Genomic DNA, 14,248 nt, shown 5'->3' with positions numbered 1-14,248 from the left:
GAGAAAGAAAAAGAGAGAGAGAAGAGGGAGAGAGAAGAGAGGGAAGGAGAAGTCTTAACTAGGCAGGCATGCAACCACTTGAGCCAAACCACCACCCCAACATTTTTCTAATTTGAAAGGTCCTAGAAACCAAATATCACAGATTATATCAAGACAAATGTGATAACTAACTTATAATGTGATTCTTTCTTTATAAAAATATGAAATTGACCTCAAACCTAGTTTAATTTCATCATTACACATCCTAGTCCTTCTGGTCTAGGAAGATAGAAGATAAGCTGATTTGTACTTAGAAGGTGGGCAAGCAATTAGCAAAACCATAATATTATGCAGGAGCTAAGGGACATTTTTAGGGACTGAGAAGCACTGGCACTGTATGAACACTCCTGGATGGGCAACACCTAACACTTGCAGGAATGAACACTACACATAGAGCACCAAATGGGGCTGAGAAAACTGGATATCCACATGAAAATGAACAAATATGGACCTTGATGTAACACTATATACAACATTTAACTCAAAATGAATCAAAACACGGGAGTTGTAGTTTAATGGTAGACTTTGACTAGCATGGGTGAGGCCCTGAATTCAATCTCCAGGAAGAAAAAAGGATCAAGACCTATATGTAAGAGTAAGAGCTAAAATTATAAAACTCTTAGAATAATAAATGGGGCAAAACGTTCATGGATATGATGCAAAGGATATTGGCTATAAAAACAAAGACAGGCAACAAAAGAAAAAACACATAAACTGGACTCCATAAAAATCTTAATTTTTTCCTAGCTGTGGTGGCACATACCTATAACCACAGCACTAAAGAAGGAGGAACAATAAGGATCAAGAATTTGAGGCCAGACTGGGCTACACAGATAAAGTATGGGAGCAGCCCAAGTCACCAAAATAGATGAATGTATAAACAAAATCTGGTATATATATATATTTGGTATATGCTATTCAGCTTTAAAAAAAAAAGCCAGGTGACTCCTACCTATAGTCCTAGCTATCTGGGAAGCTGAGATTGGGAGTATCATGGCTCGAGGCCAGCCCAGGCAAAAAGTTATGGGATTCTATCTCCAAAATAAACAAAGCAAAATGGACTAGAGCACCTGCTTTCCAAGTACCTGCTTTGCCAGAGTGAAGTCCTGAGCACAAATTCCAGTCTACAAAAAAAAAAAAGAAAAATAAGGAAATTCTCATACATGCTCCATAGATGAATATCCAGGACATTTTGCTAAGTGAAATAAACCAGGCAGAAAAGACACAAAAGTCAAAGGGTGGTTTCCAAGAGGACAAGAAGGAGGCAATGGAGGGCTACTGTTTAATGAGTACAGAATTTCTGTTTCATAAAATGAAAAGAGTATGGAGACAGATTACAGTGGGAACAGCACAAAATGATAAATATATTTGATAACACAGATCACTCTATTCAAGACGGATAAGGTGGTAAATTTTGTTACGTGTGCTTAATTACAGTAAAAAAATACAAACGGGTCAGGCATGGTGGCACAAACCTGTAAACCCAGCTTTTGGGAGGCTTAGTTGGGAGGGTTTCAATTTTAAGACCAGCCTGAGCTATATCATAATACCATGTCTGAAAAATAGAAAAAAGAGGAGTAACAACTTATCATATGTGTCAACACTTAAGTTACAAATCACAGCTCGGTCCACATATACACAGCAAACAGCAGTCTACTCCTAACCAGTGACTACAGTCACCAAACATTACTGTGACCAAGTGGGATTTGTTCTATGAATGTAAGGTTGCTTCAACATTAATTAATATCATACACAATAATAACAGATTTAAGATAAAGTCACTACCCATTGATACTGAAAGGATCTTTGACAAAATTTAAGAGCCATTCCAGATTTCAGAAATAAACAAAGTAATTGAGAGATAAATTATAATATGTCCTTATGTATGTATGTATGTATATGTATGGATGAACAGATAGACAGGTGGGTAGAGACATAGATAGAAAAGCTCTTTTTCATTCATTTCCTACACAAACTATCTTAGGAAACACTAGAGTCATTTCCTTAGATAGAGGCACAAGACAGGATGCATCTATATCTCTGCTACTACTCAAGATTGTCCTGGAGATTAGCAGGGCAATTAAACATGATGCATAAATCAGTGAGAAACACAATAATTTGTACACAACTAAAAGCATGTCTCCTTACACATGATATACTGCAAACCTACTGACTAAGGTACCAGAAGTATACTTGAAGACATCCCCATTCCTAGGTTGAGATGATTCAACAAGCTGTGCCAAAGTGACTATTGCATTAGAAACATAATGTTGTACAAAGAAAAAAAAACAGCATTTTATGAAGTTAGACAAGTTGATACTATCCACCCAACCCCAGTTTTATCCATACTACAGTTTGTATCGAAAACCTACATGCAGAAAAAAAAAACAGCTCAGTAGCTACATCACAGAAAAATGCAGTAATCCAGAATGCCTAAAATTCATAGGGAAAAAGCTTCATGACATTGAATTTGGTGATAATTTCTTGGGTATGACACCCAAACCACAGGCACCAAGGGAAAAATAGGAATCTACGTGGTGTATGGTCCTCAGTACACAATCATCCCCTCAGGACATCCAGGGTAAGACCCCGTACCAAAGAGAAACAAAACTATATTCAATATATTCAATTACAGGATGAAATAAATGAGGGGTATTGGCAAAAAGTCATTTTAACAAGTATTCTGTGATTAAATTGATCCTCAAAATCATCTAAGTCAGTATGTGCAAATGCAAGAGACTGGTCCCTGGGAGACTACAGAAAAGACAGTGAGGGAGTACGTGAAAAGAAGACTCCTGGGATCCACTTTGACAGATTCTTCCTGGGTTCCAGGAATAAGGATTTTTAATAAGCTCTTCCCATTCCCCAGCCTCCACCCAATACTCATGCAGGTGGGCCACGAAACAACTTTTCCCATTCACTTTTACCCAGGAAAGACCACATAGCTCCCACCTCAGACAATATTATTTTTGAGTTTTTCAAAGGGTGAAATGCTTCCTGGGACTCCTAGAATACTTGCTTATTCTGTCTTCAGGGCCAATCTCCCTCCACCATAATAAGATGAGTAATTTGGTCACTGGATGACAGAAGCACCTGTCCATGCTCCTCAGGGGATGGACAGCATTCCTGTGGCCTCAGGAATGTGCTTGGCCCCTTCACAAGCCCCACCATCTCCAGAAGAGATGGAACATGTGGGAGGAGGACTGGCTGCTGTGCCACTCTCCCTCTCCTGCTTGGCGTCTGTGTGGCTACCAAGAAAAGACATTCTGCACTGCACATTTCATATAAGGAGATGGTCACAGAGTATCGCAGAGTCTTCAAAATGACCAGGGATTGCACACACTCCGTGGGGTGAAGCAACCACAGTACCCAACCAATTTTTCTATTGGAGAGTATGACTCCATCTACCAGAGCTGTGGCACAGTCACATACTTGGTTCTGAACTCAGACAAGAGGAATTATGAATCCACCCCAACCCCAGTTCTATCCATTGTCACTTACTGTTCTGAAGAATTCTGTTCATTGCATCCAAAAAGTATTCGTGTTCTGCAGAATTCCATACAAAACTGAATCCTTTGATAAAACACATGGAAGAAAGAGATTTTCTTCAGTGCCACTTATGAGAATTGTGGGCCAATGCTTCATTTTACATTTGTAAGTTGAATGGTTGTATGCAGAAATGTGTTTGAAAGGGAATAAGTGAATGTGGAGAGAGATGTCACCTGAATGCTGATTGCAGAGGAACCCAGCCAGTTGAGAGGGGAAAAGACCCTTGGGAACCGGATCACACAGCTATGTGCATCCTACCAACACAGGCTCAGCCCCCTGATGCCAAGGTCACTTTTACCACATGTGGCAGTTGGCGGATACAGAATTCCATCTTTAATACATGTGATCACATACCTGTCTTAGTTCCCTACGCTTCATCAACAACATGGAGCTGCTTTGGAGGAAGAGCATGTTCTTCACTTTTTCGATTTCTATGGAGTGACAAGTCCCATTTGTTCTCATCACACACTGAATGAGGTGTTAATGACCACATGTCTCCTGCAAACCTCTTCATGCCCATGGGAGAGTATAAAGTGTATTGAGTGGAAAGTTATTATGCTTGCTAGCTTTCTGACACCAGGAACTTTCAAATCAGTTTGAAAACTTTCAGCCCCACTTTCAAATCAGGTTCCTGTCTTCCGAATTGCTTCAAGAATGGCCGAGCCTACCTGACCCTGCCCAGCAGGGATCACCCCAAAACACATGGATAGTCACATTTTAGACCAGAGAATCCATAGTGAGTGGAAAGTTATCCAAAGGATTATAGATGATCTCAAATTGGTACTGCTCACCAGTTGCTGCTTTCCACAGTGCTAAAATGATACATCTGCACATGACCAAATCACAGGCCTACAGAAATATGTACATATGTTAAATTACATATACTTGCCTTCATCTGCATCTGTCTGTGTAATCTGCTGCTCTGGTGCTCCTCCTTTGTATTTCAGTTTACCATACGTCTCAGCAAGAAACACCTCTAATACAATCTTGTCTTCAGGGAAGCAAAGGTGGGTTAATATCACAACAGAAGACTTAGATATTTTGAGTACCTAAAGAGGTCTCTAAATATGTCAATAAATGTGACAAGTTCAGGGAAAAGGAATGGTATGCTCTGAAATGCCCCGTCGTGCTAAGGGAAATTCCAGCTTCCTAACTCATTTCTGAAAACTGTAATAGGACTGGGTATCCTGTGCAGTTAACACTGTCTACCTGAGAAACGTGGCTGGAACTCTGTCCCAGGTTTCATTATATTTAGTGCTACAGTGCCATAATTTTACTTCCCATTCCTAGTGTCTTTTCCCTATAAGACCTTCCCATGATGAACTATAAAAGTAAGTGAAAATTGTGGGGTAGAAATAAAGCAAAACATATGTCAAAAGGTTTTCTGTTTTAAAACTGTTACTAACACATTAGGGTTCTATATTCTGAAATGCATATCATGTGACTATGCTTTGTTTACATAAACATTTATCTTTTGGATCTGTCTTGGAGATAGGGTCTTGCTTTTTGACCAGCTGGGCCTGGATCTCAATCCTCCTATTTAAGCTTCCTGGTATCACTAGGATCCCAGTGAAAGCTACCACACCTAGGTTTTTTCCATTGAGATGTGGAGTGTCATAAACATTTTAGACTTTGCTGACCAGGAAATGCGATCCTTCTGATCTCAATACCCCAAGTAGCTAGGATTACAGGTGTAAGTCCCTGGAACCTGGATTTTCTTTTCTTTTAATAATTATAATGATTGTAATGGGTGAGCAGTGGATATTTTACATTTCCCTAATGACTTCTTTACTTCATCAAGGCTTGGTAGTTACAAGGGAATAAGGGTTTTCCTTCCTTGCTTTACTTTTTATGCCAATTTAAATGAAATTATTGTAACTTTCTTCTCAGATTGTCCATTGTCAATGTAAAAAAACAAGGAGTTTTCTGTGATGCATATGTATCCTCCTACTTTGCTGAATTTGTTTACTCTAACAACTTTTGTGATGTCTCTAGGGTTTCCACCTATCAAATTAATTCATCTGTTCTTCTTGTGTCTATTAAGGTCTTTCATCACATTTGGGGAGTGTGGGGCCATTATTTCTTCAAACATTTTCTCTGCCTCTTTCTCTTCTTCTGAGTTTCTCACACTTTGTTTCTTGGTATGCTTGGTGGTGTCCCTTAAGTCCCTCGAGTTCTGTTTGTTTTCATTATTTACCTTCTTGCTCCTCAGATTAGATAACCTACAGTTGGACCCCTCTAGAGAGATGTCCTTTCAGTTTTAGTACTTTTCAGCTCTTGAACTTGTAAATGTCTCCTTTTCATAATTTTTCTTTCTGGATAGTTTTATTTTGTCCAAATATTGCTTTCCTAGTTTCCTTCACTTCTTTGTCCATGGCTTCCTTACTCATTCAACATACTAAAGACAGTTGATTAAACATCTCTTGACTAATAATTTCAATGCCCAGGCATCATCAGGGATGGGTTCTATCAAATCATTTTTTTCTTATCAGTGAACCATCCTTTTCTGATTCTTTTAACTTGTGTAGTTTTAACTTCAAGACAGACATTCTGAGTATTACATTTTGGTAACTCATGATATATAATCTACTCACTTCTCAGGGACTGCTGAGTTTTACTTTTTAAACCCTGGACTGTCCATTTGTGGATTTTGCCCAAGTATTGTTGCGATGTGTGTGTTCCTTATTGTGTGTGAGTGTTGTTCTTAGATTGTTAACTCTGAAGTGAGCCAGTGGGCCAATAAAAGTTCTCTTGAGCATCTCCAAAATGGAGGATGAAATGCCTCCTTCCTTAAACCCCCTCGACAGGGTTGTGGGGAGCATAAAACATTGGCTAGGATGTGTACCAGCCCTTCCATGATCTAAAGCAGTAATCACACCCTGAGTTTTGGAGGACAAGGTCCTTATTGCTGACCCTGACACCAGGAAGCCTCACAGGAATGTGGACGGCTATCTACAAAGTTGCCTGCCACAGAGCTTGGGGATGTAAAATGGGAGGCACTACATAGAATGCTGAAATTCTCCCAAATCTATGAGCCTTTTTACCAAGCTCACCTTGGGCACTGCCAGTTTGAGAGACAACACCCCAGTGTTCCTAAATGGCAACTTATGATAGTTGTTGTCAATTCTATTATTGTTTTAGTAAAGGGACAGATTCCTGGATATTCACTAACCTTCCATCCTCCATCTGGACCCTAGTTTTTCTCAAATGCTAAATGGATGTCTTGGATTAGATCACTGTGCTGAGAATCTCTGGAGGACTTCAAAAATTATCAATTCAAAAATTCACACACACACACACACACACACACACACACACACACACACAAGATCTGATTACTTTGGACAGGGTGGAATGTCTCTATAACCATCCCCAATTGGATTCTCCTGCTCCCAGAAGTTGGCCCTGCTGCTGCTGCATGGCTCCCACTTCAAGGAGAATGATTCCTTCCAAGTGTTTATCTTGTATGTTTTGCTTTATTACTCAGGATTTTGACTTAAAAAAACTGATTCTACCCAAAAAGCAAACTGCTTATATTCCCTCAAAGCAGGAAAAACAGTGATATGGGAGACAACCAATGGCAAGCAGGGGACTCTTCTAATAATCCTGATGGTTTCAAATGAGAAGGTAACTTACCGAATATTTTAGCCAAATGTTCTTCATGCTCATTTAAGTCTGACTCAAAGTCAGAATTGTATGAAGTCTTGGGATGGAGATGACCTATGGAAAGATAAACCCTAGCTGTGATTAAATCTTTCGTGGAATCTGCATGTATGCTTTTTAAAGTCATATTCTTCTGCAAGGTATTTTGAGATGAGCATTGGACTGCAGCCACCTATTCTCAGTGTCTCAAAGCACCTATGAAGTGTCTACAAGGACCTCAGTGCCAACACAAAACTCATTTTTACATGGTTTCCTGACAAGCAAGTGAGAAATTTCTGCACACAGCAGCTTTAACTCTACAAGAGTAGAGAGTAGGTAGAGAGTCCTATATGGTGCATGCTAAATGACCCGAGGTATGACTGCTTTCATCCAAAGAATGACAAACACACTGTTCTCTACTACTGAGACATTGTTGATTACTAGGAATAGATACACTTGACTCTGCAAAGTACTTTGCTAAAAATGTGCTCATTATATTGAGTCATGCAAGAGCGTTTATTTCAACCTGGTGCAGAGTAAGCTGGCAAGGTCATACAGGAAAATATTTACAGTTTTCCTTAATCCAGTAGCTTATGAAACACATTGGTCATGAGTTATAAAATTGCTTCACTAATAGTCTTAGGATTTCAATGCAACACACATGGCATATCCTGGTAAAGAAGGATTTATTTTCAAATTTCTTCTTAAAGGAAACAATTTCTCTGTTATTTGTTAGTAATATGAGGCTGATGTGCATGATTTTTTTCTTTTGATTTGTTTTTCTTCTTTTTTTTTCACAAGTATTCTGTTGGAATCTGTAGCTTTGGCAGTCGACCATAAGCTAAAGGAGAAATCAGCTGTGGTGCCCTGGGCAAATATTTTACTAGGGCTGAGGCAGGGGTGTCCGTGGTGGGAAGTATGTGGAAAGGCAATGCTCTCCCAGGAAGTAAATGGGGCACTTGTACACAGTAAACTTGAAAGCAGTCAAGAAAGGGAAGTTATTACACTTTGTGTGGAATGTTCCTTGGAAGGAACAGTGGAGCCCCACTTCCAAGTCAGGTTTCTGTCTCTGAACAGCATCCACAAAGCAGAATCAGTCTAACCATGCCTATCAGGGATTACCCCATAACACAGGAAAGGTCACCTGACTCCATAGTTGGTGGACTGTTAGAAGAAGTATTTTAGACAATCCTTTACTTTACATCTCAGTTTGGTTCTGCCTACCAGTCACAGGCTTCCAGAATGATAAAATTATAGCATCCTACACTTGACACAGCACACAGCCCTATAGAAAAATGGGCACTTTGAGCAACAACCACAGATACTTGCCTCCATCCGCATCTCCCTCTGTCATCAGCTGAGGTGATGTTTTCCCTTCATATTTCAGTACTGGGTAGTACTCACCGCGCAACACCTGCATTTCAATTTCATCTCCAGGAAAGCAAACAAAGGATGTTAACACCGCAACACAGGACTGACGTGCTTTACTCTGTGAGTACCTAAAGAGGTCTCTCAAAACATGAATGAATGTGATGAACTTGCTAAAGGATGCTATGGTCTGAAATGCCCTCATTTGGCAAAGGAAACTAGAGGTACATAAATCATTTCTGAAAACGGTGATTGCACTGGACAAAATGCACAGTTAGTACTGTCTATGAAATATACATGGCTATAACTCTGCCGAAGATATGCCCGCCATCGTTTTCCCTCTCATACATGCTGTCATTCTGACCCAGCCCTGAGATCATCCCTAAGCTGCCCTATGAATTAACAGGATGCACCTCATTTCTACCTTTAAGACCTTAGTGCTTCTCCTAGTAATCCTTCTACAATGAGAGCCGTACTGTTGTGGCAGAGAGTCCTAGATCAAATCCTAATGTTGCTGCTTGTTGGAATATGGTATTGGAAGAGTGACTTCAACTCTTTGCTCTTTGGTTCACCCAACAGTAGGATAAGGAGGCTATCATTTAACTCACAGGACTTTGGTGCAAACTGAGCAAAGCAATGTGTGTAAGGCATTTAACCCAGCATGAGGCTAATGTTGAAAGCAACATGCCTCATCAACACCTTTCTTAAAGAAGAACTCCCACATCAGCTAGTGAACTCACTAGTTTCTGCTCATTGGAGCCTTGCACACATGATTTATAGGTTTTATGAAGAAAAAAGACATATGATACAAAGTTAAGAAAAGATGTCCCTATCATATGATAGAAAAAGGAGGTATCCACCACAGATTGTACATTTCATCCCATGGGATCCAGCTCCTTCTGCGCTGTTATGGCTGAAGAACTCAGACATATGCTTCCTTTACCACCACCCCTAGCCAGGGCAGGGCCATGCAACACCACACAGGTGCTCAGAAAACTTCAGGGATCCAAGTAAAGTGATGTTTCTCAGGATAGAAAGTAGAAAATAAAAAGGTGCTGAGGCTGAACTTCCCCATCTCTTTTTCCTCTTGCCATAAATGCAGCCATCTTGCAACCAAGACTCTCAAGCACCAGAAACTGCTTGATGATCTCACACAAACTCACCCTAACCTCAGTTACTGCACCAAGGGTGTTTACAGTAGAAGGAAAACAAATTGTCCTGTCTTTAACCGCTGTTAGGTCAGACTTTCCAGTAATTGCATCAAATGCATTCTTACTGGGCAGTGACTTTGGGAACATGTGGACTTCCTACACTGAGATGATCCTGTCCACTCTACAGAGACCCAGCCTCCAGTCCCTAAAGTTCATAGTGCCATGTAGAATGGGATAGAAGGGACAGCTGTGTATCTTTCTCAGAGCAGGATCTTTCTGAGCCCACGCTGAACAGGAACTGTAGAAAGTGCTGGAGGTTCAGCAAGGAAGGAGACCTGGTGTCTGTTCTGCATCTCTTAGCCATGCAGATACAAGTGACAGGCACAGGTGTACCCAGACATGACCAGCCTGACACACTAACACAAGAGCAGCAAAGCCAGGGCCAGGTAGAGAGGAAAGAAAATTCCAGCTGGGCCCTTGCTTCCAGAACAAAGGTCAGTGGTAAGGCAGACTTCAAGAGGAATTGGGCCCTGTCAGAGAGAGCTAAAGCTGGATCCAGGTGCACAGAGAATCTATTGAGACTGCCAGGAGCCCCTTCGCACAGATGCTGGGTGACTTTATAATTCTATTAAAAACACTCTAGTGCTCGCAGACTCTCAGCAGCCATGCTGGGCCAGCGGATTATAATCAGGACGCCAGGAAGCAGCCTTCTGGGGCTAATAGCCCACCCCATGACATCAGAGAAGGACCAAAGAAAGAAGGACCCTGACAATTGCATAATATTGCAAGTGCACAGTACCTGACAAACCCAAACAGGATGGGACTGTGCCTCCACTACCCAAAACCTTTTGAGGAACAGGGCTCTTTCCAAGTGTTTTTCTTCCCAGTTCTGCCTAATTTTTTGAGACTCTGACAATTATAAGAATTGATTCTAGCTGCAATGCAAAGTGTGTGCCTTCTCACCAGGTGGTGTTGGCTCATGCCCATAATCCTAGCTACTCAGGGGCAGAGGTTAGGAGAATCACTGTTGGCATACAGCCCAGGCAAATAGTTTGCAAGACCCTATCTTGAAAAATCTATCACAAACGAAGGGCTGGTAGACTGGCTCAAGTTGTAGGCCCTGAGTAAAACCCCAGTACCATGAATGAAAAGGTAGGAAGGAAGGAAGGGAAGGAAGGAAGGAAGGAAGGGAGGGAGGGAGGGAGGGAGGGAGGGAGGGAGGGAGGGAGGGAGGGAGGGAGGGAGGGAGGGGGGGAGGGAGGGAGGGAGGGGGGGGAGGGAGGGAGGGAGGGGGGGAGGGAGGGAGGGAGGGAGGGAGGGAGGGGGGGGAGGGAGGGAGGGAGGGAGGGAAGGAAGGAAGGAAGGAAGGAAGGAAGGAAGGAAGGAAGGAAGGAAGGAAGGAAGGAAGGAAGAAAGGAAAAAGTACTTGCCTTCCCCCCAAAGCAGCAGAGACAGGTGACCTGGATACAACCAAGGACAAGCACAGGACTTTAAATACAGTCCAAAAGTGTCACAGGAGAAGGAGACTTACCAAATATTTTAAGGAATTCTTCATCTACATTATCTGCATTTGATGAAAATTCATAATTTGAACCTATGGAGAAAATAAGCCCTAGCTGTGATTAAATCTTTCACTGGATCCAGATGTATGGTCATTACCCATAATAATGGGGATATGTTCGAAGACTCCAGTGGAGGCCTGAAACTGGGGACATTTTGAGTCCTGTCTATGATTTTTGTTTGTTTGTTTTGTCTTTTGCGGTTTCTCTGTGTAGCCCAGGCTGACCTTGAACTCTCAGTACTCCTGTGTCAGCCTCGAGTGCTGGGATTACAGTTCTGAGTCACTACACCCAGCTTGTTTGGTGTAAATCACCAGTAAACCCAAGAAGGAACAGATTACAGAAAACATCTGGATTTTTAAGTGTCCTGACAAAAGTAGTCACTTTCTCCCCTTTTCTTGCTATCCTTCTGACAGCACACCCCTTCAGAGGATGCAGCCCCTGAGCTGTGTGGCACCAATGGCCTTCTTTCACTGTTTTCGTATACATCTCCTGAAATCCATGGCAGGTGACAGTTTTGTATTGTGACTTTGGGATGTGTAATTTTTGGTAAATAATACTCGATTTCTGCACTACAGAGTTTGTGTCCACAACTCTGACTTTCCTTACAGATTGAGAGAATATCCTTAATGTGGTCAATCAGTTTAGTTAATAGCAAGACCCCCAAAATGGAGCATCCTAATGTTCACGTAGAAATGCTTTGCTCAAAACAGTGATATTCACAATACCAAAATTCCCATCAATTAATAAACAGATCAACAAATGTAGCATATCCACACAATGGAATATTGCTCCATCATAATATGGAAAGCAGTGACCCATGCTACGTGGATGAACCTGGAAAATATGTTAAGGGAGACATTAGTCACCAAACCACACCTGTTACATGATTCCACTTACATGAACCTCTAGAATAGACATTGCATAGAGCAAAGAGTAACCTGGGGGTGAACAAGGGCTGGGGGAAAGGACAGTAAAAAGAAAGAATTAGTGAGTATGAAGTTACATGTTGGAGTGATGAAAATGTTCTAAAATTAAAGAGTGGTGAATCCCACTGTGAGAATATGCTAAACACCACACAATTACACCTTTTAGAAGGGTAAATTTTTACTGGGTGTTGTGATGTTCATCTATAATTCCAGCATTCAAGAGGCCCAGGCAAGGGGATGCAAATTTGAGGCCAGCAGGGTCTACATAGAAAGACCCTTTTCCACAAAAAATACATAAATAAAAGTGGTTTTTTTAAGATAAGGTCTTTCTAGGTAGTCCATGGCATTCTCAAACTTACGGATTCAGGTGATACTCAAAAAAACGTGAATTTGTTGTAACTGGATTGTATCTCCATGAAGCTGTTATTAAAATATTCTATGTGTTAGCATGTGTGCATGAGAGATAGATGAGATTGGCATGATTTGCACATGGCAGTCCTTTAAACTAGTCTTTCTAACTTTACATATGCTTGAAATTTTTATAACATGTAGGTATGCTAAATTTTGGTGGATCTCTGGATTTTGAGTAAGTTAGAAGGTAAGGAAAAACTTGTTTTGGTGGTACTGAGATTTGAAGTAAGTGTATCAGGCTCACTAGTCAGGCCCCCTACCACTTTGCAGCACACCAGTAGCCCTCGTTGCTTTATTTGTTTGGGGGAGTAGTAAACCCATGTCTTCCATTTGCTAGGTGGGTGTTCTGCTGCATGAGCCATGCTTGTGGCCCTTTTTGCTCTGGTTATTTGGAGATAAGGTCTCACTTTGTGCCCAGGCCAGCTGGGACTGCAAGCCTCATACTTAACACCCCCCATAGCAGCAGGGATGACAGGCACTTATTATCACACCCAGCTTTTTTCCATTGAGATGGACTCTCACAAATCTCCCTCTCCACCCACCTCTCATGAGCCTTCCTATCTCAGCCTCCTTAGCTTGGGATGACAGGCACATCCCACCACAACCAACATTTGCTCTCAGTAGCAGTTGCCTGGTTTAACCTTGAGTCCATGAACCACTGGTGAGCAGCATGCATTGGTTATATTTGAGACATGTTTCATATTTATGCCCAGGCCAGCCTGGGACACAGTCCTTTTGTAGCTGGGATGAGACGCCTAAGCCACCACACCCCACTTAAAAAGGGAAACTCCCTTCCCCAAGTAATATATGCTAGTAGGGAATAGTGGGAGGCAGAGATGGTAGGAAAGGAAAACACCTGTGCTCACCATCCCAGCACCTGTGGGAGGGGTACCACCAGCTCACCATATTTAGGCTCCCATGAATCTCAAGGGAGACTCATGGGAGTCCAGCTACCAAGACTATATATTTATGATGGTACCTTCACTCCGGGGAAAAGGGCGGGGATCAACACCCAGCCAACAGTCCAGAACAAAACCCAAAGAGAGAAACACAGCTCCACTCATCATTGCCATAGCCTGAACACCATCTCCCTGTTGGTGCCTCCAGGCACAACTGCCTCTAACTGGCTCTAACTGCCTCACAGGTCTGTGAGGTCACACTCAGAAGAGAAGTGGGGGAAATATGAGGCTCACATATGGGAACAGGGACAGAGTGGAAGCTAGTGCTCTTAAAGTAGCCTTTCTGCTTACTTTTTGGGCTCTCTGATGCCTTCCTCTACCTGCATGTCCCCCTGAAACAGAGGGTAGGAATCCATCTCTCCCTTATGTTTTGAAGAAGTAGTCAAGCATGGTTAGAACAGAGGTAAATGCTGTTAGAGCTGTGGTGATGTTAACAGTGAGCTTGTGTTGTGTGCATCCCCTTTAATGTTCATTTTTCCTTTAAATGTGCTGAGTTAATGGGAGCTGCCAGCAAGTAAACTCCCTAATTAACAGCTGTGAGACCATTCCCTGGGGCCCTGGTGTCTTGAAACAGGACTACCAGCCAAGCAGCCAGACTCCCCTCATACAAGTGCCAGCTGCTTTTGGACATTCTCTGGACA

The 14,248-nt window shown here is 41.9% G+C and overlaps 1 protein-coding gene across 1 annotated transcript in view; it reads right to left on the bottom strand.

The window, feature by feature from the left end:
- The window catches only part of LOC141414871 (uncharacterized protein C2orf92-like), a 42,840-nt gene that overhangs the window by 16,450 nt on the left and 12,142 nt on the right, over positions 1-14,248 (bottom strand). Inside the window, exons 2-6 of the mRNA XM_074050290.1 lie at positions 11,281-11,343; positions 7,225-7,308; positions 4,478-4,579; positions 3,541-3,612; positions 1,125-1,163 (exon numbers count right to left, since the gene is read on the bottom strand). Coding sequence (XP_073906391.1) covers positions 1,125-1,163; positions 3,541-3,562 — 61 coding nt within the window. The 5' untranslated portion in view covers positions 3,563-3,612; positions 4,478-4,579; positions 7,225-7,308; positions 11,281-11,343. The remainder of the gene's footprint in view (positions 1-1,124; positions 1,164-3,540; positions 3,613-4,477; positions 4,580-7,224; positions 7,309-11,280; positions 11,344-14,248) is intronic.

Source organism: Castor canadensis, chromosome 12 (assembly GCF_047511655.1).
Source record: "Castor canadensis chromosome 12, mCasCan1.hap1v2, whole genome shotgun sequence".
NCBI classification, from domain to species: Eukaryota; Metazoa; Chordata; class Mammalia; order Rodentia; family Castoridae; genus Castor; species Castor canadensis.
Note: the sequence above shows the minus strand (reverse complement) of the source record. Positions and strands in the feature narration are given on the sequence as shown.